We start from the raw sequence: 25,560 nt of genomic DNA on the forward strand, positions 1-25,560 counted from the left end.
TCCCGGTCCCATCGCGCCCCGCGCCCCGCAATGCCGCCGTAGGGCCGGCGCCTCCCGCGGCACCGGCACCGGCGGGGTGGGGGTGTTCCGGGGCCATGTCGGGTCACGACGGCGGCATGTCGGGTCGCGACAGCGTGCAGATCCCCGACGACCGGGACTTCGGGGCGTTCCGGGCACAGTGCGAGTCGGAGAGCGGCTGGAGCCTCACTTACAGCAAGGGCGGGGTGGGGGTCTGGGTGCAGCTGCTGGAGCCCGAGCGCGCCCTCCACAAGATCAAGGTGAGAGCTCCCGCTCGGCACACCCTGGCACACGGTGAGACATCCCCACCCACCCTGGGCACCCCGGTCCCACCCCCGCTCCGGAATCCCCCCGGGACTGGGGTACCCAGCGGCACGGGGATGGCGCGGGGACCCCGCGGGGGACCTGGAGGCAGGAGGGACCCTGGGGTGATGCTGCACCTTGGGCTTGGGAGGGGAGCGGGGACCCCACAGTGAGTGGGAACTCGGGGGGTGAACCACTACCCAGGGGTGAGTGGGGATCCCAGGGAATAGTGGGGTCCCTCAGGTGATGCAGCGCCTTGGGGCGAGTGGGGGACTTCGCCGAGCTGGCCCCCGATGGCAAGCAGGGGTTAACTGGCACACCAGGACAAATGGGCAGTCTGGGGGGTTGGGGACCCCAGGACAAACACAACTCTAGGGCTGAGCCAGGGACAGATAGGCACCCCTGAGGACAAAGAGGCTGTACAGGGGGGACTGGGAACTCAGGCAGGGACAAACAGGAACCCCCAGGGTGTGTACTGCCATGGGTCCTGAGTGCTGCCTATCCCCACTTCACCCATTGGGAGCCCACCTCCTATGCTTGCTGCACACCAGGGCTGGGCTGGGGGACTCCTTGGAGCCTGTGGCCACCAGCCCGCGGTCACTGGGGTTGTTCCCCTTGCCCAGAGCTCCCTATGTCCCCACTGCATTTCCCAGTGGGTCCCTTCCTTCTCGGTGCCAGTGTGCTGGCACAGGCAGGTGCACGCTCATCCTGGCTCATCCCTCTCGCAAAGCGGGACACCGGAATGGCAAGGGACAACTTGAGACAGGAGCAGTGTCCAGGTGGGGTTACACTGGAGTCCTTGGCTGGTGTCCCTGTCCCTGGTGCCACCTTCATGAAGCTGTCCTGGTGTAGTGGGTGGCATTGCCCTTGCCATGGTGCTGAGCCCGGGTGGTGGCAGTGGTGGTGACGGTGGCAGCAGTGACGATGCGGCCTGCTCACACACTGCTCTGCAGCAGCCGTGCGAGCAGTTGGCACTGCTGGAGAAACCTGTCCCTGGGGCACTGGCACTGGCTGTGCCCGGCTCCCACCATGGAACCACTGGGTTGCTTCCACCGTAGCACGTTGGAGGGGTTTGGACTGCTGTGACCGAGGAACAGGTCCCTGTCATGCCCTTGTGGCAGCAGTGAACCCTGGGATCTCTGGGGTGTAGGGACTCTCTAGTGCCATTTGCACCCTACCCCGTCCCCACAGTGGTGGGGACCCGTGGTGGGTGGGATGTGAACCATCCATCACTGTGGTGTATGGGCATGGTGGCATGGGCATGGCTCTGTGGGACGGTGCATCCTGGCCTCCCCTGGCCCCCCCTCCTCTCTCCCCACAAGCTCCTTGTGTCCCCCAGCCCTGCTGCTTGCTCTTGGGGGTTGCATCCCAAAACATCCCCTGGATTGAGGTTACACTTGGGTGTGTCCGCTGCCTGTCCCACAATCCCAGTGTGCCACGTTGGCATGGCAGGGACCCAGCCCACTCCAGGATGTCCTGGCACGGCTGGCTGCTCCCGTCACGGCACCTGGAGCTGTCTCTTGCCTGCAGGGGTCCCTGAGCCAGGTCCTGCCCCTTTCCACGCCCTCCTGGACAGATCCTGCTTGGAAAGATCCTGCTGGGTGTTCATGTGTTGATTCCACTGGGTATTGGAGACCCTGTGGGGTAACAGTTCTTGTCCCCACCCTGTGGCCCCCAGCAGTACCCAGGCCCACTATCCCACCCAGGATAAGATGCTCCTGCTGGATTTCGAAGGGCTGGGCACATGTGGCATTGCTGATGTGGCAGGGCAAGGTGCAGCCCAGGGGTTTGCCCCTCATGCTGGGGGTCTCTGTGTGGGTGCTGGGGGTTCTCCGCAGGTGCTGTTCTCTCCCAGGAGCTGGTTTCCCCCTGAATTAATCCTGGATTCTTTGCTTAATTAAGTGGAACCTGAAAGTCGCGCCCTGCTTTGAGGCTGCCGCCCCCTCCTCCCCGCCCCCCTCCATTAGGGATGCAGCTCTTGTCTAACCTGTTTTCTGAAGGCTGGGAACAAGTTGGTGCCGTGGCTGATTCCTCAGTGGGACATTTGGTGGCCTTGGCACTGGCTATGGGTTGGGGCACCCCCGCCAGGACACCCCATCCTACCCGCTGGGGCAGTGAGTTGGTGCCTGGGAATCTGAGGTGTCCCAGGGAAGATGATTTTGCCTCTAAATGGGCTGCTCCCGAAGGATGGCCAGGAGCCATCCTGTGGGATGCAGTGGAATGATCTGGGGTGTTGGTGAAGCTGCCAGTGTGGCTGAGCTTGGGGACCCCCTTGGTGGCGGCAGCCCTGACCACTCCCCCCAGGCAGGGGTGGGGGAGTCTCCCCTTTGGATCTACTCCTGTCCCAGTTTGGCACCCATTCTATGTTCCCTCGGGCCCAGCATAACCCCAGCCCTGGGGACTTCATCTCTTCCTCCTCCACCTCCTCTTCCTTCTCCTTCTCGCCCCATCAGTCAATATTGACTCAGGGCTGGGGCGTGCAGCTCCGGGCGCTTCCCAGGTGGCACCATCCCCCCTCCCGCTGCGACCCCCCTGGCACCCCCTGGGATGTGAGTCACCTGCAGGGTAGGTCCTGCACTACTGGCTTGACCAGCCTTGCTGCTCTGGGAATAATCTGAGCATGGTGCTGGGCTGGCCTGGCTGCAGGTGGGAGCAGGGGTTCTCCAAGCAAGTCATCCAGGCAGGCTGTCCCCAAAACTGCCCTGCAGGGCTGGGTGTTCCCAGACAAGTTTTTGGGTGAATGGAGGAGCTGGAGATGGGCTCTGTGGAGCAGGGATGGTTCTCTGAGATTGAGGATAAGCACTGTGGGGTTGGGGGCAGACTCCATGGGCCAGGGATGGATCTGTGGGGTTGAGGATGAGCACTGTGGGGGTGGAGCTGGGCTCTCTGGGGCAAGGATGGGTTTGAGGATGAGTACTGTGGGGGAACAGGCTCCGTGGCTGTGTCCCACCAAGGGGCAATGTGGGGCCATGGCCGTGCCCCATTGCTGGGTGCTTCTGTGCCCCTTCCCGGGGCTGGGGGGGTCTCCAGTACCATGTGCTGGGGTGACAGGGCCACCCCTAAATCCTGAACCCTGGGGTCTGGGGGGCAGGAGGGGCTGGTGCCATCCCTGGGGATAAACAGGAGCTGGTGGCATTCCCAGGGACCAGTGCTGGCTACTCTCCTTGCCCCATGCTCCAGCGCCCTTCACCTCGGCAAATGGCATCCCTGCTACTGGGGTAGCCACCCTCACCTTCTCCCTTCTCCTTGTCTCCTTGCCTTCCCTGGATCTGGCTGCCGTGGTTACAGAGCAGCTCCCCACTCTGCACTCCCCCAACCCGTTCTGTGTGATCCGTGCTGCTCCAAGGCATCAGGCAGAGTCCCACGTACTGGCTCCCCTGTGCAGGGATGCCACTTTGGGGGGAGCACAATGATGAGGGGGCAGGTGGGAAGAAGGGTCCCCTAGTATCCGGGACTCAGCTACACACTGCTTTAAAGCCCTGCATGCCAGTGCTATGGGGTGGCTCTAGGTGGCAAACTGAGTTGCTGGTTGGGGTCCCCACTGCCTCCCTTCTGCCTGAGGGTCCCCACTGCCATCCTCTTACGAGTTACCCACAGCCACCCTCCCACCTGGGGGTCCCAATGGCTACCCTTCTACCATGATGTCCTCTCTGCCATCCTGTTGGGGGTCCCCACAGCTGACCTCCTGCCCAGGGGTCCCCATGGCCACTCTCCCACCCTGGGGGCCCCAGGTTGTTCTCTCATGACCCCTGCCTTGCAGTGCAGGATGGAGTGCAGGGACGTGCCGGCGGAGACGCTGTACGACGTGCTCCATGACATCGAGTACCGCAAGAAGTGGGACACCAATGTCATCGAGACCTTTGACATCGGGAGGCTGACGGCCAACTCCGATGTGGGCTACTACGCCTGTGAGGAGGGGGCCGGGGGATCTGGGGGATCCTGGGGGAGGGCTGAACCCCAGGGCTGCTACCACTTCACCCCTGGGTTTGGCATCTAGGGGATCCATGGTGTCTGGCATTGAACGGAGGGGGAATTTGGAGGGCAGGAGGGGACTCCATGCTTGGAGGTGGGTGTCTCACTCCAGAACATCCCACCTGGTGCTGTCCCTTAGGGAGGTGTCCCAAGCCCCTGAAGAACCGGGACGTGGTCACACTCCGCTCCTGGCTGCCCATGGGCTCTGACTACATCATCATGAACTACTCTGTCAAGCATCCTGTGAGTTTAGCGGGGCACCAGGGGTCCTGTGGTGCTGGGCTGGGGCTCACTCAGAGCTTGGTTGGGATGGGTTGGAGAGTTGAGAGGCTGCTCTGGGGGGTTGTGACAGCCCTGCTTGTGGCTGGTGCCTGCTGTACCCCACCTGCCCTGCCTCTGACTCATGTTCCCACCTTGTTCCTCACCACAGAAGTATCCCCCCCGCAAGGACATGGTGCGGGCAGTCTCCATCCAGACGGGCTACCTGATCGAAGGGACGGGTGCCAAGAGCTGCACCATCACCTACCTGGCACAGGTGGACCCCAAAGGTAAGAGAGGGATTCCCGGCTCTGTGCCCTGGAGCTTGGCATCCCCAAGTCCTTCCCTAATGTCAGTGTGTGCTTGGAGAGACTCAGTGGGGTCTTGGGGGAACTCAGGGGGGGCTTACTGGGGGCTCAGGGTGGGCTTGGACCGGGGGTCTCATGAGTTCTCAGTGTAGGCTCATTGGGAGCTCAGGGTGGCCTCTGTTGGGGCTTAATGGGGGCTTTGGGCTCAGTGGGGGCTCAGTGGGGGTTCAGGGTGGTCTGGGTGGGCTGAATGGGCACTCACTTGGACTTAATGGCTGCTCAGTGGGGATTCAGTTGGGGCTCTGGGACTTTAGGGCATGGTCAGTAGGGCTTCAAGAAATCTCAGGCTGAGCTCAGCGGGACTCAGGGTGGGTTCAGTAGGGCCTCTGGATATGCTCAAGGTGGACTTGGAAGGGCTCATCAGCAGGAGCATCTCAGGACGCAGTCAGAGCCAAGACAGACCATGGAGTAACGTCAGGAGGAAACATCTTGGGCCTGTTCTCTTGAAATCTTTTATTTTGGGGGTCAAAGAGGGACCCAAAATGCTGAAATCACTATTTTTGACCTCTGCAAGAGCAGAGAGCAGTGTGGATTGAATCCTGTTCCCTCTCTCCAGCCACATGTTCTTGGTCAGAGTGCCATGGGGGTCCCATGTGTGGGGCTCCTGGTTTTCGGGCACCTGGGGGATGCTGGGGGTCCCACTCCCAGCCACCCCTCCCTTCTCTCCAGGTTCTTTACCAAAGTGGGTGGTGAACAAATCCTCCCAGTTCCTGGCCCCCAAGGTGAGTTTGTGGCACTGGGGGGGGTGTCTGGTGTGGGGGCGAGGGGTCCCTGTGCCCATCGTGCTCTTCCTCCCAGGCAATGAAGAAGATGTACAAGGCATGCCTCAAGTATCCTGAATGGAAGCAGAAGCATGATCCTCACTTCAAGCCCTGGCTGTTCCCAGAGCAGAGCCGACTCCCAGCCCTGGCACTCTCCGAGCTCTCCCTCCAGCATGCGGATTCCCTGGAAAACATTGATGAGAGCTCCCTGGCTGAGAGCAAGGAGGACCGTGGCGAGGGCAGTGACGAGGACAGCCTGACCTGATTCCCCTGGGAGCTCCTCTCCTTGTTCCCTGGGCTAGGACAGCCTGACATGACCCCCACTGGGGGCTCCTCTCCCTGTCCCCCCACTTCCAACATGGTTTGTGTCTCTATCTCACACACCTGTACACATGCACCCTCACTTTGAGTTTGGGGGGACCCCCCCATTGTTGTACCCCTGTCTGGGGACAGCAGGGACATACTGGGTCCCCCAGGGTGGGAAGTTGAGGCTTATCTGGTCACTTAGCCCTTGTGGGACACCAGTGTTGTCCCTATTGGTGGCAAACCCAATAAGTGCCCTTCAGCTTTTGGGGGGCCAGAGGAAAAGGGGGGCCCTGTACCTGCTCCCCAGCCCTGGAGACCCCCCCACTGTGCTCCCCCTCTGCCCTCCATCCGTGCTTCCCATCTCTGTTATGGTCCAACAGAACTGCCTTCATCCCATGGGACCCCCGCCCCCAACAGACCCCCAGGGGCTGCTTGGGCACCTGCCTGCACCTCTGGGCATGCAGAGGGGTTTGGGGGGCTCCTGGCACCTCCTGGCATGCTGGGAAGGAGGGCCTTTGGGGTTTTTTGGCATGTCCAGGCATGTAGAGGGGAGGCTTCTGGGCTCCTGGCACCTCCAGCATGTTAGAGGGCATATTGGGGTCTTATAGCACCTTCAGGCATGTGGGAGGAGTTGAGGGGCTCATGGCACTTCCAGATGTGCTGTGGTGGGTGTTTTGGGGGCTCCTGGATCTCCATTCATGTTGGAGGGCGGGGGTCTTAGAGGCTCTCAGCATCTTCAGGTTTTTTTGGGGGAGGTTTTGGGGTAAGCTCGCACCTTCAGGTGTGCCGGGTGTCTCTGGGGGCTCCCAGCATCTTCAGGCACGTTGAGAGGACTTGGGGGGGCTCCTGGCACCTTGAGATGTTCTATGGGTCTCTGAAGGCTCGTGTCCCCTCCCCTGCCTTTCCAGGGTGGGGACCCTTTCCAAGCTGGGTGCCTGAACCCTTCCTCCACTGGAATTTGAGGCCTTGACTGGGGGTTTGGGAGCTGGTCTTTGGCCATGCTCCTGCCCCCTCCTTTTCTGGGGGTGCAAAGGAAGATGGGAGATTTTGTACCTTGTACCGGAGCCAATTATTTAGGAATAAAATAATTAAATCTGGCATGGGAGGGACTCAGCCTCTGTCCCACTTCAGAGCCATCTCTGTCCCCGTATTGCGCTCTGGAAGGGGATCTCTGTTCATGGTGGGTCCTGGTGGGACCCTCAGGGGTTATGGGGACCTCCAGGGGGGCTCTGGGTGATGGTGATGCCACCAGAGGGTGACAAAGAAACCCCTACAGTGAATTTGTGCTGGGCACTAATTAGGGATGAGGCTACAAGCCCTTCTAGTGGGTTTTCCCACAGCCCCAGCCAAGCCAGTAACACCAGTACATTTCCCCCAAAAGCACCTCTGGGAGAGAGGAGATGGGGTGCTGAAGTTTGGGGGCACTCTGTGGGAGTACATTGTGGCTTCTCTAGAAGGAGAATCCTGAGGAACAGAGCTGACACCCCCAGGGACTGTGGGCCCTGTGTGGAGCCCTGGGACTCTTGTCTCCTCCTGGGGTGCACCCAGGGGCAAAACTACTTGTGCACTCCACTTCTGCCCCCCTAGTGCTCTGGGCACCCCAAAACCTCAGCAGGCCCCAGCCCTTCTCTGCACCCCAGCAGGGTTTTGGTGGGTGGCATTGCCCAGCATGTGCCATTCTCTGTGCCTGTGTCTCTGGCACCTGTGGGGATGGGGTGGGGACTGGGTATTTGCTTCCCATTCCTCCTGTCAACTTCCAACACCCCCGCCCTTCCCCCTCCCCCCCCCTCTCTGATCCCAATTAAAAATAGAACCCAATTAAAAAGGAACCTGGCCACCACCCCCCTGGCTGGGTGAAAATGGAGCTGAACTGGAGACAGGACGTACTTCAGTGGCTCCGGAGCCAGGGGGGCACGAGGCGGGCAGGTGATGGGATAAAGCCCCTTGTGCGGGGGGTTTAGGTCTGTCAGCTCTGGGAGGTACAGCCGGGGACCCAGAGCTGTGGTACCAGAGAGAGAAGATGACTCCAAAGGGAAGTGGAATATGCTCTGGCACACGTCTGGTGGCAGGGGGTTTGAGCATAGCCAGGGCTCAGGTAAGATATGTGGAGGGGGCAGTGACCTTGGGGCTGTGCTGGAGACATTTCAGGTGCTGACATGGGTGATCCCTGAAATGCTGCTGGGAAGGACTACAAGGCTTCAGCCCTTCAGGGATGAGACTCGGGCATTGCCACTGGCCCCTGGGGTCTCAGACAGTACTTGGTTGTGTGACACCCCCAAAACTGAGTAAGGCCATGGCACCCTTATTCTCTGCTGAAGGCTCTGGGAGGGTATCCCACTGGGAGGGGATCCCCCTAGATGGATCCGAGGGTCCAGGATAGGAGAGCAGGGGGACGTGATGGTTCTGGGGAGCAGGATGGGATAACGTGGGGAGTGTGATGGCTCTGGGGAGTGGGATAGGGGAGCGGGATGATGTGATGGACTGGGGGAGTGGGAATTCTGGGAGTAGGGGGGATGCAGGCAGTAGAGGAGCTTTTTGGGATATTTCACACTGTCCCCCTGGCTGAGCCCCACCGAGCACCATACCCTAATTGTGGGACTGAGCCACGGCCCCTCCTGCCCGTGGCCTCGCGTGGGCGAGGGGCCTCGCGGGGGGGCCTTCCCTCCCCCGGAGCAGGCAGCCAGCGTGTCCCGGTCCCTGAGAGCCGGGATGAAAGGACCATTGTCCCAGGCTGGGCAGCCGTGAGGGCTGGCCATGGACACCCCACGTCCCCTCTGTGTCCCCAAACCCTCCCACTCTTCTTCTTACCCCCCACCAAGACCTTGGGAATTGTGTGGGGAGGCAAGAACCCCCCACACAACCCATTTATTATTTTTTGGGGGAAAGTCCTGGCAGTCTTCCCCTTGAATCCTGTTTCCATGAGGCAGCCAAAGCTCCGTGCCGGGAACAAGCCTGGGCCTGGCAAGGGGGGCCCTGAATGCCCCCGCCCCGGGAAGCGCCCCGGCATCCTCTGGGAGCCGCTGCTGCCACCAGACAGAGGTACTGGGTGCTCCAGGGGGGTTGGAGGGGAAACGCCAGCTTGGGGGGGGGGGGGGGGCGGGGGGTGCACTCCACCTCCTCAGCCGCGGTTTCTCTCCTGGGGAAGGTCGTATTTCTTTCCACGTGCTTCTGTGGGTCCCTCGGCACACACTGCTGGGGGGACACTGGGGTACTGGGAGCTGCTGGGGCAGTGGGGGGAGTATGGATTGTTTCCCTGCTCAGGGCAACAGCGCTGTGCCCCCCCCTCGTTGGGGTACTCATGCCCCGGATTAACTGCAGTATACCCCCACTCAGCCCCAGTATTCCCCAACCAAATGCCAGTATGCCCCAGCTCGCTCTCAGCACACCTTAGCTCAACTGCAACATGCTCCAGCTCACCCCCAGCACACCCGAGTTCAATCCTACCTCAACCCCAGTACACTCCAGTTGAACCCTGGTATTCCCTAGTTGCCCCCCAACTGCCCCAAGCAGACCCCAACTCATTCCCAGCACAGCCCCACTGAACCCTGGTATACCCCAGTTCACCTCAGCACATCCCAGCTAAATCCTAGTATATTCCCAGTATTCATCCCAGTTTAATCCCAGTACTCCCCAGCTCCCCCCAGCACATCCCAGCTCCTCCCCAGTATATTCCAATTCACCCCAACACATCCCAGCTCAATACCAGCACATCTCAGCTTAACTCCAGTTTAACCCCAGCCTTCCCAGTTCGCTTCCAGTCTATCCCAGCTTCCCTAAGCAGACCCCAGCTCAACCCCAGTCTCCAGGGGGCCCTGGCATTGCTGATAGCCCTCATTCCTGTGCCACTGCAGGGGTCCTACTGCCTGGTTGGGGTGAGGTACATGGTGGTGCTGCTGATGCCAGGGTGAAGCTGGGAAAAGGGGATCCTGAGGGCCCAGGTGGCAGATTTGTTTTCTGCTGGGACCCTGGCATATCCCCATTCACGGCCAAACAACAGCATCAGCTATGGCTGTGCCAAAGCCCCTGCCAGCAGTACCTGAGCCACACCAACCACCACCAATAGCACCCAGATGCTGGGTGATGCTGGTAGTGGGCTTCCCTTGCTCTCCTCTTCCTCTTCCTCTTCCTCTTCCTCTTCCTCTTCCTCTTCCTCTTCCTCTTCCTCTTCCTCTTCCTCTTCCTCTTCCTCTTCCTCGCTGCTTCCCAGTCTGTCTGGCGAGGCCTGGAGCTTTACCAGTGCTGTGCAGCTGGAACTGGGATGGCTGGTGGTTGCTTTGTCCTCCAGTAATGCCAAGCTGGTTCCATGGGACACCTTCACACTGCTGGGGCCATTGGGTTGGTGTTTGGGGTGCTCAGGGGCTGCACCTGCACAGGGGGTTCCTAGGTCTAGCACAACTGCAGGGGCAGCAATTTTAATTTGTGGATTCAGCCCAAAAAGCCAGTTTTTCGAGGCACAGGGTTGAGTGCTGGAGGTGGGTGGCTGTTCTGGATGCTGGGAGGAAGGTGGCAAGGAAAACTCCTCCAAGGGCTGCCGGTGGTTTTCTGTGGGTGCTCCAGCAGCTACTGGGAACAAGTTGTTATGGGCCACAGCCAGGACATCAGGGATATGGATATTTAGAGCAGTATTAAGGATGCGTTTACTGCCAGAACTTAGAAACAGGGTGAACCCTTGGGATTTTGGGGGTGTCTCAGGGGAGGCAGGGAGTGATGCTCCCCCATGCAGGGAGTGATGCAGTTCCTGTGGCAGGACTCTGTGGCCATGGGGGATTTGATGCTTGGGGAAGCTTTGCAGATGGGCCCCCCAAATCTACAGGAGAGCAGGGGGCTGGCTGTGTAGAAAGGCTTTTGCAAAGTGGGGGTGGGTGCATGCAGTTGGCGGTCCCTGTACTTCTGTCCCTGCTGCAGCATCCCCTGGCTCGGCTTGGCTTGTCTGCCATGCTGTGGTGGCCAGGGGGATCCAGGGGGTGGCCCTGGTATGGTGTGACCCTGCTGTTGGGGACAGGGCCTGTGCATGGGGTAGTGTTGCACCCCAATGAGCGTGAAGAGGAGGCAGGAGGGCTGAAAAGTGGACAACCCATCCACAGATGGAGGGGTCACCCCTTCCCTATGAGACTTTCATTTCCCACTTACGGGAAAGTGAAACAGGGGCCCACATGGTTTCAGTGCGGGGTGTTGGGTGATGGGGCTGATTTCCCATGGAGGAAGGAGGTGCCGTGCTTCACAGGGGGACCCATCAGGGACCCATCCTCTGCAGCTGTTGGCACAGCCCCCCCCCAGCATTGCCAGACCCTGGGATATTGGGGCTCCTCTGGGGTGGCTGTGCATGTGCGGTTTGGCTTCCTGACCCAGTTTGCTGGCAGCTTCCATAAAGTGTGTCAGGAGCTGAGAGCATTCCAGTGGAACTCAGTGGGTAGTGACAGCATTGCCAGATGTATTTACCCCTTTTATGGCTGGATTTACCCATTTCTGGTCGGATTTATCCCCTTCTTCACTGGATTTGCTCATTTTTGGCGATTTGCGAGGCAGGCAGCAATGCTCTGGAAGGGAATGCCAGGAAAATCGCCTGTTGGTGCCACAGCCTGGGACATGTTTCAGCTTCTCAGGTTTTACTTCCACTGGGGAAGGGGAATGCAGGTGGGACCTTGGGGAAACGAGGAACCCCCAGTTTTCCTGCCCCCTTGTCCCAGACTTCTCACCCACCTCATCACTGTCCACCTTCCACCTCTATGCACATCCCCCATCTCCACACAGAGCCGGCTCGGGGCAGTTCCCACGTCGGGGCACACCCTGGTGTGTGTGTGTGAGCCCTCAGGCCCCTGAGCAGGGGGCCGGGCACCCTCTGGCTGCTCCACATGAACCACCTGGAAATGGCAATGCATGTCAGAGGGAGGAGGCCCCAGAGAAGCAATTCCACTCCTGGATTGTGACTCTGCAAGCCTGAACTCGATCCCTGAACAGTGCCTGGGCGGTTTGAATATCATTTGCAGTTTTTTTAGCTGAGAAGATCTTGAAAACGAAAAGCTTCACCCTCCTAGGAAAGACCTTGGGCGCTGCCACGCAGATGGGAACCCACTGAGGTGGAGTGTGGAGGGTTTGGGTGGGAGGGGGTCTGTGGAGTGCTGGGTGCTGTCCCGGGACCCTCTGTTTGCTTTGGGGTATTCGCTGCTTGCTGAGGATTCTGCTTGAGCAGTTTTGGGGTGAGGATGCGGTGCTTTCGATTCCCAGCTGGGCTGGGAATTTGCGGTAGCCCTGGCAGGTCTGTTGGGGACATCAGGTTCAGCCCCTGGATCCAGCAGGGACATTGGCCTCATTTGGGCTGGCCATGGCCCCTGGCTGAGGATCTTTCCTTAATTTAGGCAGGAAAGGTAAAAATTGCTGTGATGTGAGACTGGTTGCCCAGTGCTGCTGGAGCATGGCGGCCGAGGAACCCCCTTCCCACTGGTGACCAGCCCAGTTCCCACAGGTCCTTCTGCCACCCAGCTTTGTCCCCTGTGCCCACAGGAACCCTGGTTGGTAACAGCTTACTGCCCTCCCTGGGGATCCACAGGTGTCCTGGGGTGGTGGGACAAGGCAGCCACCTGCCTGCTCGTCCCTTTCTGTCCAGTGGCCAGAGTTCAGCTTGTCCTGCTGCCCCACAATGCCCCGTCCTTGGTGCCTGGTTCCTGCCACAGTACTGGTGAGCTCTCACTTCCCCGAGATCACCCTGCCTGGCTCTTCCTTCCTCTCCTGATGAAAGCCCTGCCCCGTCCTTCTGTCACCCAGGGCTCAAACAGCCTCAGGATCCGGCCTTCTCGTCCCCCATGGCGGCTGTGGTCAGTGCATCACCACACTGAGGCCTCACGGTTCTCTTGGGGCCTGGGGTGGCTATTGCACCACATCCCAGCTCAGAACTCTGCTCAGCTTTCCGGAAAGTTCCCATTGCTGAGGTGGCGTTTGAGGAAGTCCTGGGGAAGGCAGAGACCCCTTGGCAAACTTCCACCGCGCCAGCTGGACCACAGGCAGGCTGGCCACCTCCTTCTGCTGAGCCGAGGGACCGTGTGCTGGTAACTAGCTCTCCTTGATTAATGAGCCCACAGACCTGGGGAAGGGGAACATGGGGTGCAGGCAGGGTTTGCCTATATTGGAGGAGGAATTGCAATGGGAACTAGATCTATCATGCGGGTGCCAGAGACCTGACAGGGCTCCTATGCTGGATTTTCCTGGCTCCTGGCCACTATCCTGGGTGCCATTGAAGGGACAGGCACGGGAGAGCTGTGGGGTGGCCACCACTTTACTATCTGGTGCTTGGGTGCTGAGTGCAGCTGGGTCACTTACATACTGATGGCCCTGTTTACACTACTCGATCCCCGGCACGTCGTTAGGGGTAATGTTGCTTACCTGGGGGAAGCCGGAGCCAGTGAAGGGAGCATGCTTGCCTGTCACTCCCAGTCAGAGCCCATAGCCTCCCCATGGCATACACAGCTCCTTAATCGAACAAGCCCAGCCCTCCCTAGTGCCCCACCTGAGGGTTGGGAAACCCATGGCCCTGAGAGCAGTGGTGGGATGTAGTGGGCAAAGGGTGGGCACACCCCTGCAGCACAGGGTGCTCCTCCCTGTGACAGGATGCTCAGCTCTCCTGGGGGAAGAGGTGCATCCTAAACCCTCTGTTGAGTTGAGGGCATCTGAAGTGGGCTGGGGTGGCTGTGGGAGTCCCCCAAAAAGCAGCCAGCACCCAAGTTTGGGGGTAGAGGGGCTTGTTGAGCCCCTTGGTCCAGACAAAGGGGACCAGCACCAGGGACCCCCAGATCCTTCATCCCCAGCACTTGGAGAGTGAGGGCTGTGTGGGTTTGGGATGAGGCTTAGGGGTCTGGTGCTCATGTATTTTTGCATCCTGCCTTATCCCCCCAGAGCACCAGTGCCACGGTGCCAGGGTGCTAGCAGCCCTCACCGTTCCCTCCTCACGCCACTTGTCCAGCCTTTAAGGCTCTTACTAAACAGCCCCTGTGGTGTTGCCTAATCCCGGGGAGGAATGTGGTGGGTCAGCACTGGGAGGATTTGCGCTTGGCAGGGGCCACAGCCAGGGTTACCCCCTGATCCCCAGCAGCCAGCTGGGTTAAGGCATCTCCCTGTGTTGATTTTGCTTCTGGAATATCCTCATCTTGTTTAGCACTGAGGTTAAATGATTAATGATTGAAGGAGGGAACCTAGTGAGGGCTTGATGAATGATTTACTTGGTGAGGGCAAAGGGCCTGACAGCGCCAGGGAGCTGCCAGCCTGGCACACTGGGGACCCTGCGCTTCCCTCGCTGAAGTTTTGTCCCCATCCTTGTCCCCGGTGAGAAGCAAAGAGGGCCCTCAGCCACCCCAGGTAGTGCTGGGACAGTGCCAGTGGTGAGTGCTGGTGCAGCTGTCCCTTCCTGATAGGTCTGTCCCACCACTGCGTTGATGTCCCGGCACAGCACTGGGGATATTGGCACTGGTGTCAATGGGTGACACTGGCAGTGACTCCTTGGCTCTAGCCAGGAGGGGCAACATTTGTGGGAGCCCCATACTGGTGTCACCGTGTTTCCCTCTGCTCCTCCATGGTGTTTTGCCTCTGCAGGCAGCACCCAGCTGGGGTTGAGCCTGCCTGTGTCAGTGTCACTGGGATCTGGTGACAGCAATGTCACCCAGCACCATCACTTATCCATTTTCAATAATAGATGAGGGCTTTCTAGGTGTGGAGGTGGGAGAGGGAATTTTATTCTGATCCAGGGATTTTTGTGCTGCTGGTTGGGATTGCTGGGACCAATGGGAAGGTCCTTGGTACTGCTGGTTTTGCTGGTGCTGCCAGCAAGGAGCCACAGGGCTCAGCCAGCCCTGGGTCCCCTTGCTCCTTCCTTGGACGCTTGGTCCTTGAAGCCTGAAGGAAAGTCAAACTGTGCCAAGGGAAGTGGCATTGTGGCCAGATCCCAGCAGCACCACTGGGATGCTGGTGTCTGGAGGTGTAGGGGTCACTGGCTGTGGGGACCCCATGGTGCCTCAAGCTTGGCAGTGTCCAGTTAGTGCTGGGTGGAGGATGAGCCTTGCTCAGCTATGCACTGTGCACTGAAACCGCAAGTGCTGCTGAGGGCTGGGACCTGCCTGAGTCACAGAAAGTGTGACTCTGACAGCAGATCAGACCAGCCTATTTATGGCTCCAGGAAATCCTCTGGCTCCTTCTTAGCAGGTCTAAAAAAACCTCCAGCAAACCCAAAATAAGATGGTGCCAGGGTCACTACCAGTGCTGTGTGTGCCGGCATGATGGGATCTGCCTCCTGCCCGGAGCTTGCCAAGGCTGTGATGCTGGTGGGTGGGAAGGGCAGGATATTCCATCTGCTGCTTGTTGGGATAACAGGGATTTGCCCCGCCAACAGCTATGGTGTGGGATGGGTGTTCTGCTGCAGGAGCTGGGACACCAAGCGAGCCCCCATGTCCCAAGCTCTGGGTGCCACAAGGGCACTCTGCTAGGTGTGTGCACCAAGGGTGCTGCACAGGTGCTCTGCCAGCACCCCAGGGTGCCATGCTGGAGCAATGCCAAGGACAGAAAGGGCTCTGGAGCTGGGAACAATGCTGTGGTGGGCATATGGTCTGTGAGGAGGGGTTTCGTGCCATTTGGGTTGGGGACTCCAGCAGCAGCACCCTGCCACTGCTGTGATGGGGACAGCCTGGAAGAGGGGACAGCCTTCTGGATCCAACTGTACATGTCACTCCATCCTGGCTTGCTGCTGTAAACTGGAGAGCTGCATCCTGGAGGGTGACAGCCCTGAGGTGCAGCCAACAGTTCCTCTGCCCTTGAATCAGGCATATTCAGGCATATTCCCTGATTATCCACAATGTGGGACACCCTTCCCCCACTGCTCTGTCCCTCAGCCCAAATGTCACCCCCTGGGACCATGCTGGGGCCCCATGGTGCCTTCACCTCTAAGGGGATGGCCTGTATGTTTCAATGCCTAAAGTGGGACCCTCCAGCATTTCCACACTCCTGCAGCCCCCCAGTTCAGGATTCGGTGATCCTGGGGACACAGCATGGTTGGAGGCCATAGGAAAACCAAGTGGGAATGTTGGTTTTGGGACCCCAGGTTTCAACTGGTGTGTGTCTTGGGACTGATCCTGATCCTGTTGTCTCTGTTCCCAGCTCCTGATGTCATCCTGAGCCTCACTGGCAATAGGAGATGCACTGAGTGGTGCAAGTTTCTGTGGCCAGCCCCCTGCCATGGAGGAGGAGGGGTCTCTGCCGGTGGCCGCCTGGCTGTCTGCCCTTCACCTTGACCAGTACGTGGAGAGCTTCCAGCAAAGCGAGCTGTGGTCAGTGTGGGACTGCCGGGCTCTGACGGACGAGGGGCTCACCCGCCTTGGGGTGCTGCTGCCCGGCCACCGCCGCCGCATCCTCCTGGGGTTGCAGAAAGCCTTCGCTGAGGCCCCACTGCCTGCCAGGACTCAGCAGCCCCCTGCCAGTAAACCTGTCCCCATGAAACGCCACATCTTCCGCCTGAGCACTGCAACAGGGCCGGAGCAGCTGGAGCCCCGGTGCCTGCCAGTGCCCGGTGGGACGCCACTGCTGGAGCCGGAGCGGGGTGCAAGCTTCGCCCAGCTGCCCCCACCCATCCCACCCAGGGTGGGCTGCCGCCCCCCCCTCAAATTCTCGCCATCACTATCGGGGGGCAGCCCTGAGCCCTGCCCTCCGCCCTGCAGCCATCTCCCAGCCCTGGAGGACCCCTCACCACCAGTCCTTGGGGATAAGCCCCCTGCTGACAGCCAGGCAAGACCCCCACTGCCACCGCTGCCAGCCAAGCGACACCAACTGGAAACCAAGTGCCAGAGCCTGAAGGGCCCCCCACTGCCCGACCGCCCCCCTGTGCTCCCCCCCAGGGCTGTGTCCCAGAGGAGGTAAGGGGGTGGCAGGGGCATGGGATTGGGGATGGCCAAAGGTGGCAGGGTCTGTGGGGGAGCTACTGTCATGTGGGTGGGACCCTCAGGGTCACGACATGGGTTGCCTGGGGTACCTATACCCTCCCCAGACCTTAGCACATCTCCTGGGGATACTCCCAGCCCCAGCACATCCCATGAGGGTACTAATCCTCCCCCCAAACCCAGCACAACCGCTGGGGGTATCTCTGCCCCAGGCCACAGCACATTTCCCAGGGCTACCAGCACCAGGGCGTGACTGAGATATTTATTTTGGCTGTGGCTGGAGTACCCACTCTGATCACTCCAGTCACCCAGGTCACCTGAGCCTGGCATGGGCTGGGGCGCAGTCCCTGCAACAATGTAGAGCCCTGCCTTGCCCACACCTGCAATGTGGGCAGTGCTGAAGCCTGAGGAACTCTTACACCAGTCGATGCAACACAGTGAACCGCAGCGCAGAGACAGCGTGGGGCAAAGTTGCTGTCAGCTGCTGTGGCCAGATGACATCGGAGCAGGCTGGAATTTGGGGACAGCAGTGCTTGCAGCCCCTCCTTTGATGTCCCAACCTCCCCAGTGCACTCCCAAATCCTGTGGAGCACAGGCAGGTGCGGAGTGAGGACTGGGAGTGCAGTTTGGAGGGGGCAGAGGAGCTCCTGGGTGCCAGCACCCTCGCAGGGTGAGGTGGGGGAATGTCAGCAAGCTTGTGTGGCCCCCTCCAGGGAGTCCTCCCCTGCAACCTCCCCAGGACCCACAGACTTCCCAGCATTCTAAAGGATATGATCCTGGAGCTAGGGTGTCTTGCTGGTCCCCTGAGGGGGGTCCTGGGAGTGGGGTTGGGTTTGTCCTGAGTGATGGTGCTGGATGGGACCTCGTGTGTAGTCAGGATGAGAATGGGAGGGCTGGTGGCTGGGCTCCCCCTCCAGCTTCCCATCCCTCTGCCCCAGAGGGCTTTTTGTGGTAAGGTGGGTGGAGGTGATCCCTTTGCCTGTGCTCTGACCCCTACCTGGTGCTGATGCAGCAGGGAGTGGCCTGGGATGCTGAGCTGGGCAGGGGGCTCAGGCAGCTGATGTGGGGTGCTGGCATGCCATGGAGTGGGCAGCACCTGTCCCTAGGGCTCCTTGGACTCCGGATCAACAGTGTCCATCCTGGCACCCCAGGAACTGTTCCTACCACTGCATTTCTGCACCAAGATAGTCACCCAAATCCTCCTGGAGCCACTCTCCATCCTGCCCTGGCCAGGAGGCTCACCGGGCATAATGAGGCCAATGGCTGCCACTTTGGCGCAAGCTGTGCTGGCTTGGTGCTGGACGTGCCATGGGTTTGGTACTTGCCGTGCTGGTTTGGTGCCAGCTGTGCCGTGGGTTTAGTTCCGTCCGTGCTGGGTGTTTGGTGCCAGCTGTGCCAGAGTTCTGGTACTGGCCGTGCTGAGGATTTGGTACTGGCCGTGCTGAGGATTTGGTACCGGCTGTGCTGACGATTTGGTGCCGGCTGTGCTGACGATTTGGTGCCGGCCATGCCGCTGCTCCGGCCAGCTCAGGAAGTTTTTGCTGCAGTGCAGGAAGTGCCGGGGTGAGAAGCTCCGCTCCCCGCCGGCCTCCCCCAGCCCTCCCCGTGCTGCTGATCGGTCCCACCGGGGTTCCTCTCACCTGCCCAGGTAGGGGGCACGGCTGGCACAGTGCCAGGCGTGCCGCACACAGGCAGGCGGCGGGGGCCGGGGCGGAGGGATTTTTGGAATGGGATCTAGCGCTGCCGGCGCTACCGGGTGCGAGTCTTCGCTCTGCCGGCTCCAGCGGGTGTTTCCTGCCCTGACCTGTGTGCCCACAGGCATTGTTGGTCCCCCAGTTCCTGCTGCCCCGGGGACGGGCGCTCTGCCGCGGAACAGGCGCTGCCCACCCTGGGACGGCACCCCGAAAGCTGTGCACTGGAACTCGGGGGCTGGGATTCCCCCCTGGAGCTGCCCCGAGGGATTTGGGGGTGCATTAGGGTCCCTTGGGAGCTGAATGCAGGACCATGGCAATCAGGAGGGGATGGGCCTGTGGCCTCGCCAGGTGGCGGTGGCTGAACAGCACCCCCAGGACACAAGGGTGCTCCAGTGGCTTGGGGGACTCTGGGGTCACCATGGCAGAGCCCTGGTGGGTGGCCATAGGGCCCTGGCACCTGGTGTGCCATGATGCACTCGTAACAAATAGATTACATGTATGCATTGGGGCTTGGCAGCGACAGAAGGGAGTATGTATGGGTGTAAGTGTGTATAGATGGGTGTATATGTGTATATATGTATTTCTCACATAGTTTTTGATGTTGTAGTGAGTATATACAGGAGTATATCTGTGCATCCATATATATGTTATATGTGTATTATATGGATATATTGGGGAGTTCAGGACTAACCAGCTGAACCCCAAAACACATCTCAAAAGTTACTTTAATTGTATGACCAGGAATATATTTGCTACAGGTGGGTTCTTGTTTTGAGAACATTTGGGGATTATTTAAAAATAATTATTTAAAAATAAAGAGCTATCATCTCCTAAGAAATTCTTCCCTCTGACGGTGGTGAGCTCTGGCACAGGCTGCCCAGAGAAGCTGTGGCTGCCCCATCCCTGGAAATGTTCAAAGCCAGGTTGGATGGGACTTAGAATAACCTAGGGTTGTACGTGTCTCTGCCCATGGTGTGAGATAAGCTTTAAAGTCCTTTCCCAACCAAACCATTCCATGATTCTATGACTCTTTGGCCAGTGCCAGTGCCTGGCCATGCCCATGGATGGAGGAGGTGCCGTGGTGCAGGACAGCTGGCACAGACAAGGAGTGCATTCAGGAGGATGAGGGTATGAGTCACCCTGTGGCCGATGTTGGGTCCTGGCACTGCGTGTGGGGCAGTATGTGCTGGGAGCTTGGGAAGCTACCCACACTGGGGCTCCCTGGAGTGATGGGTGACTGGCTAAAGTGCCCTGCGCTGGGTTGGAGGGAGCTCCACAGCCCCAGGGTGCTGCTGTTGGCCCCAAACCCATCTCCTGCCCCCATGGGGGGACCTGACCTGGGTGCCTGCAGCCAGTGAACACGAAAGGCCTGGGGGTGGGGGGGATATTGCTGGGCTGCCCAAAGACCAACAACAGTGGGGGATGCTGGCCCATATTGAGGCTGATAGTTGCTCACACCTGGATGATCTTTGCCCATGCTGTGGTGATGCCCACATTAGGGTGATGTTTGCCCAGGTTTGGATGGTACTTGCCCACATCAGGGTGATGCTCGCTGCATCCAGGTTGGAGCTGGGGCTCTTTGCCAGCAGCTGTGAGGCAGCTGCATTGGTCTGGCCCTGTCTCTGGGTGGGGATGAGCCCCCACCATAATCCCTTGTGGAGGTGGGAGTGCCCACAGGGGAGGGACCTCTGAGCATGAGGGCTGAGTAAGAGCCAGAGCACCCCTGTGTATGCAGACAGCCTGGGAGCAGAGCAAGTGACCTGGGCATTTCTGGGGTGACGCCACCCACCCATCTCCCCTCGCTTCCGGCTGTGCTGCCGTGGTCCCTGGTGCTTCCTCCTAGCTGCTTGCAGAGCCATATTGTGGTTTCCTCCAGGCCATGTTCACCTCCGGGTTCTCACCATCCCCCCAAACCCTGGGCCACCCCAAGCACCCCTGTGCCACGAGCTGATAGGATCATCCCAGCCCTGCTGGGTGTGGGATGTCTGAGATACTACCTCCCACAGGTTGATGGCAGCAACCGTGTTCAACACCAGGAGCTCTCTCTCACCACTTCCGGACTTGATGCCCCCCTCCCAATGCCAGCAGTGGGGCTGTAAGCCCCCCAGTTTTGGCCACTGATGGCTCAGACCTAGACACCCCACAGAGGGTCCCATGAGCCGTGGATGCTCATGTCTGCACCCTGATCGTGGGGGGAGGCTGTCAGTGAGAGGGGCACCCCCTCTGCATGCCCAGGGGATGGTCTAGGGATTAGAGCAACCCCCTGAGCAGCTGGTGGGGGGAGGGGGGCTGTAGAAAGTGATGTCAAAGAAAGTGATGACAGAAGACTCCTTTTTGGAGGGCTGGGTGAGCTGGGCAGGGGTGGTGGCCTGGGCAGAGGTTTGGCTTTGGGGTGGTGCCTGTGGGAGAACAGCCCTTTCTGCCCCCTTTAGAAGGGAGGCCTAGATAAGGGACAGCAGATAAGGTGCTGCTCAGATAAGGGACAGCACATAAGGCACTGGTTTGCCACTTCTCTAATGGCAGAGGTGGCACCAGCCAGACCCTGCCTGGAGCAGGACAGGCATCCTTTGGGCATGGCTGCATGGGGGGCCAGGGGGTGCAGGAGGTGATGGAGCACCCACACTATCCCATGGAGCCATGGGGGGACATGAAGCCCAGGGATGCTACAGCAGCAGATGATGACATGGAGAGCAGGCAGACCAGTGGGGAGGGTGTTTTTGGGAACTGGGGTGTTATTTGTGCCTGAGCTCTGTGAGTGCCCATCCTGCTGGTCCCTGGGATAGTGGAGCTAGGGGCTGGACAGGACTGGGGCTGGGCCAGAAACCCTCCTGAGAAGTCCCCATCCATGAGACGAGGATTGTCCTGGCTTGAGGCTTGTCATCTCACTGCTGGCCATGGGGCTTGTGCTGCAGCCCCCCAACTGCAGCCCAGGGGGCAAACACCATCCTAGGTGGCTGCACAGATGCAGACCCCAGCCAGGCTCTTGCTGGAGGCTCTGTGGCTTGTGCACTGTCACCTCCATGTCTCCGGGTCCCTGCACACCTGGGTGCCCCAGCAGCTCCTGCCTGGTGGTGTTGCGATCAATGCTGCTGGGCCCCCCTGCCCACACTCCCCTGCCCATGCTCCCCTCCTTCCCTGCCAGCATTCCCTAATGTATGGATGGTTGTGGCTGGTTCCCATGGAAATAGCTGCTGAGAAATGAGGTCAGGCTGACCCAGGGAGAGCCAGCACTCCTGTCTTCCCCTGCTTCCTGCTCTAGCCAGGGAGAAGTTTCCTCTCCAGCTCATCCCAAGCTAAGGGAAAGCTCTTGTGCAATGAGCCATGGTGTTAGGAGGCACATCCCCAGAAACCATGGGGTACTAATGGCAGTCTTGGCCACGGAATCATGTAATCTTAGCTTGGTTTGGATGGGACCCTAAAGCTCATTTAGTCCTACCCCCCCTCCCAAGGGCAGAGACACCTCCCACTAGACCTGGCTGCTCCAAGCCCCATCCCACCTGGCCTTGAACATTTCCAGGCATGGGGCAGTCACAGCTTCTCTAGGAAACCTGTGCTAGGGCCTCACCACCCTCAGAGGGAAGAACTTCTTCCCAATATCCAGTCTAACCAGCTGTTCCTTCTTGTGGCTGCGGTGTGAGGTAGCTGGAGCAAGGATGGGGATGGTGCCAGCATGCAGGTCCCCTGGGACTCACCTACCTGGGGCTTGGGATGGAAATTCTGCCCACTACCTCTTCCCTCTCCCTGGATTCAGGGACGCTCCAAAGGTGCCTTGTATTTTGTATTTTTATACTCTGGAGAAACTTCTTAATTTCCTGCCCTTGAAAACACCATTACCTTTGAGTCTCAGGAAGGCAGGAAGCAAGGAACAGGAGGTAGGAGTGTCTGAGCCCAGCTGCTCAGGGGCTCTGTGGGAGGAGGACAGTTCCCATGGTCCCTCTCCACACTGGTCAAGGTTTTGGGGCTGGGGGCATGGCTCACTGACCCAGGAGAAGCTCCATTTCCAGGAGTTCTTGCTACCGTACCAGCCACCCCAGATCTCCAGTGTCCACCCCACTATAAGGAATGGCACAGAGCATCCCTAGGACTCCCATCCTGCTCAGGGAACCCTGTGGCCACCAGCAAACCAGCTAAGGAAGTGGCTCTGCCATTGTTTAGACTGGAGGAAAGAAAACAACCTGCTCTGGGATGTGGCTTCAAGGCTGTGGGCAGCTTGGGGTGTCCCAGAGCCAGATAGGGATCCTGAGCTGTGGAGCACACACAGGAGAGTGACGTTGGATGCCAGGAAAACATTTCCAGGCTAGAAAAGTAGTCATATAAAGCACAGGAAAGGCTTTGCCATGGAATCTTAGGAATTGGTTTGTGGGTTTGGGGGTCCTCTGTGACCCCCCACAGGTGTATCAGGGTGGGAAGTGGGGCAGGAGCTGGCATAAGGCAGTGCTTGCTCCTCTCTCGCACAGCATCCCTGCCAAAGAGGAGCTCCCCATCACTGAAAGAGCACCCAGTGTCACCCTGTCCCCCCTGTTTCCCCTGCCTCGCACGAAGACACCAGCCCTGACGCCACCAGTGCTCCCCTCCAAGGCCACACTTCCCTTTGTGCCAGAGTTTGGTGAGTACAAGGGGGGCCCCTCCAGTCTTCCCCTGTCACAAATCTTCCTTTGGGATTTCCATCCCATGGGTGCTGTGCCTTCCTTCCTGTTCATTTGTTCCTCTGTCCTTGCTGGGGTCCCTTTCTTCTCTATCCTCTTTCTTGCCTTCTGGGCTGGGGGTGCCAGGGGTGCAAGATGTGGGCTGGGGGATTTAGGGTGTGTGAGGTCTGAGCTGGGGGCTTCAGGGAAGGGGTGTAAGACCTAGGTTGGATGTTTCAGGGATGCAAGATGTGGACTGGGGGTTTGGGTGCATGTTCCTAGGGCAGAGCAAAGGTTTCTGTGGGTGCTGGAAGCGCCCACACGCACTCACAGAGGAAAAGTGAACCTATCAGGGGGCTGAAATGCAGATGTCCCTGGTTCTGAAGTCCCAGGACTGTGCCTTTGCATCCCCCAGCCCCTTCCTCAGGCTATCCCTGGGGCTCAGCCCACTGCCAGGAGCAATGCTGAGTTGGGGACCCCCATGGAGGGGTGAAGGTTTGGTCTTGGGGTGCAGCCCTCGTTGGACTATGATTCAACTGGAATACCTCTGCTGGAAGGAGGGGGAAGGGCTGAGCTGTGTGGGCTACTGGGTACTTCTCAGGGCCAGCGAACCTGCAGGAAGCAGCACTGGTTTAACTGGGAGCTGGGGTGTGTTTCAGAAGTCGTGGGAGAAGCCGTGGACAGGGAGCTTATCTGTTGGGGGCTGCAGGGAGGAAAGCTGCTCCCACCCTGATGGGTTTGGGATGCAGAGGCTGCAGGGGGTTTCTGTGGTGCCAAGGTGAGCATCTACCTGCACCCCTCAACCCCCAGCAACCTGGGAGCATCCTCACCTTCTTCCAGGGCCCAAACACCATTATCTGGGTTGGGGTTTTGGGAGGATTCTGCTCCAGATTCTCAGTGGGATTTGGGAGTGGGTGTCTGCCAGGGCCAGGCTGTCTGGGGGCACTTGTTCCTTATGGGTTTACAATCCTGACCAGGATTCCTGCTGATGTGGGTGCTGGGTGAGAGGAACCATCACTCGCTCCCATCATCCTCTGGGATCTCATTTCCATGGTGCACAAGCTTGGGAGCTGATAAGGAATGGAAGAGGAGGGAGGGGAGTCCACCCTGGAAAACAAGCTGTGGGAAAAGCCCCTGGGAACCCCCAGCAGCAGGAGCTCCCAGGCAGAGACACAAGAGCCTGGGTGAAACCATAGTGCTGGGGCTGATGTCACCAAGTCCTGTTCTGGCGAGTGTTGTGACAGTGCTGGGAAGTGCCACTAGCAGGACTTTGCCCTTCCCCAAACTCCTTGATAAAACCTTTTTTGTCACAGGGATGGGGTGGTTATTTGCCAAGGGCAAAGCAAGGGGAAGCCAGCCGTGCCTGCATCCTCACCCTCCCCACAAGCTCCAGGGTAGCAGGGGAAATCGGGACCCCTTGCTCCACCCCAGCTGATTCCCAGCGTTTCCCTCTCCTTTGTCAGATGACTCAGACTACGAGGACTCAGCACGGGAGGAGGAATTAGCCAGACCGACGGGGGAGATGGCCAAGGTTGGTCCCACCATGGGGCTGGAGGTGGGCAGGAGCTAGCAGGGTGACTGGCCCTAAGGACAGGTACTGGCCTTGGGATGCTACACAGATACCGGTTAGGGCTGGAGGAGCATGTTGGCAGTAGCTAGAAAGGGGGTTCTGCCTCACTGAGCACCCGCTGGGTCTCCCATAGGTCCCTAGGGAGTACCCCCTGGGTCTCCCATGGGGAGTGGAACCCCGGGGTTCCCAGGAAGCACCCACTGGGTCTCCCATGGAGGTTGGAACCCCAGAGCTGGAACTGGGTCCTTCAGTGTTCTCAGGAAGTACCTACCAGGTCTTTCAGTGGTGCTGGAACTCGACGGTCCCTGGGGAGCACCCACCAGGTCTCACCCCAGTGTTCCGAGGAAGCACTCACTGTGTCCTCTGGGGTCTCTGGGGAGCACCCACAGCTGTGCAGCACCCTGCCACACTCGTGCTCAGAGTGTGTGCTAGTAGATCTCTCCAGCACTGCATCTTGAATGTAATCCCTGGACTGTGAATTTCTATCTGCTTCCCTTGCTCCCTGGGGTGGGAATGGATGGATTTGGGGAGTCCCAGCATCTGCAGAGCCCCCTGAGCACCTAAATCCCCCATCTGCCTTTGCTTGGGAACACCAGGGCCAAGGAGGCGATACTGGATTTCTCATGAAGCTCCGACATTTTTAGCTGCTATAAATAACCATCCTGGTGTTCAGCTCCTCCCTTGACTGTACTTCCCTCTCTCTGTGAGCCTCAGCATGCCTCTTCCTGGGCACCCTGGCACTGTTGAGCTGGGGATGGGCTGGTGACACAGCATC

The 25,560-nt window shown here is 59.3% G+C and overlaps 2 protein-coding genes across 8 annotated transcripts in view; both read left to right on the plus strand.

The window, feature by feature from the left end:
- On the plus strand, nt 1-7,084 carry STARD10 (StAR related lipid transfer domain containing 10). 2 transcript variants are annotated; one of them, XM_069023733.1, is made up of 6 exons: nt 1-312; nt 4,053-4,229; nt 4,433-4,536; nt 4,724-4,841; nt 5,589-5,641; nt 5,718-7,084. In XM_069023733.1, the coding sequence occupies exons 1-6, from the start codon at nt 96-98 to the stop codon at nt 5,943-5,945; spliced, it is 897 nt and encodes a 298-aa protein (XP_068879834.1). In that variant the 5' UTR covers nt 1-95; the 3' UTR covers nt 5,946-7,084. The 2 variants fall into 2 exon arrangements, with proteins under 2 accessions (XP_068879834.1, XP_068879842.1); XM_069023741.1 differs by having other exon boundaries at nt 1-278; nt 4,082-4,229.
- A 5,782-nt stretch (nt 7,085-12,866) lies between these two features.
- ARAP1 (ArfGAP with RhoGAP domain, ankyrin repeat and PH domain 1) overlaps nt 12,867-25,560 on the plus strand; it is a 31,751-nt gene continuing 19,057 nt past the window's right edge. For 3 of the 6 annotated variants that reach the window (XR_011152604.1, XM_069023764.1, XM_069023782.1), the window contains exons 1-4: nt 14,256-14,332; nt 16,121-16,872; nt 23,048-23,196; nt 24,679-24,746. Coding sequence is in view for 3 of the 6 variants with exons in the window: in XM_069023764.1 (XP_068879865.1) it covers nt 16,199-16,872; nt 23,048-23,196; nt 24,679-24,746 (891 nt within the window). In the remaining 3 variants the exon portion in view is untranslated. Of the gene's footprint in view, nt 13,030-14,255; nt 14,333-16,120; nt 16,873-23,047; nt 23,197-24,678; nt 24,747-25,560 lie in introns of those variants that run through there. The other 3 variants (XR_011152610.1, XM_069023774.1, XR_011152605.1) reach the window with 2 other exon arrangements.

This window comes from Aphelocoma coerulescens, chromosome 1, assembly GCF_041296385.1.
Source record: "Aphelocoma coerulescens isolate FSJ_1873_10779 chromosome 1, UR_Acoe_1.0, whole genome shotgun sequence".
Lineage (NCBI taxonomy): Eukaryota > Metazoa > Chordata > Aves > Passeriformes > Corvidae > Aphelocoma > Aphelocoma coerulescens.

Coding starts and splice junctions, on each gene's coding strand:
- STARD10 (XM_069023733.1), top strand. CDS start 96: ATGTCGGGTCACGACGGCGGCATGTCGGGTCGCGACAGCGTGCAGATC. Junction 313..4,052: donor TCGGCACACCCTGGCACACG/GTGAGACATCCC, acceptor TGGGGGCCCCAG/GTTGTTCTCTCATGACCCCT. Junction 4,537..4,723: donor ACTACTCTGTCAAGCATCCT/GTGAGTTTAGCG, acceptor TCCTCACCACAG/AAGTATCCCCCCCGCAAGGA.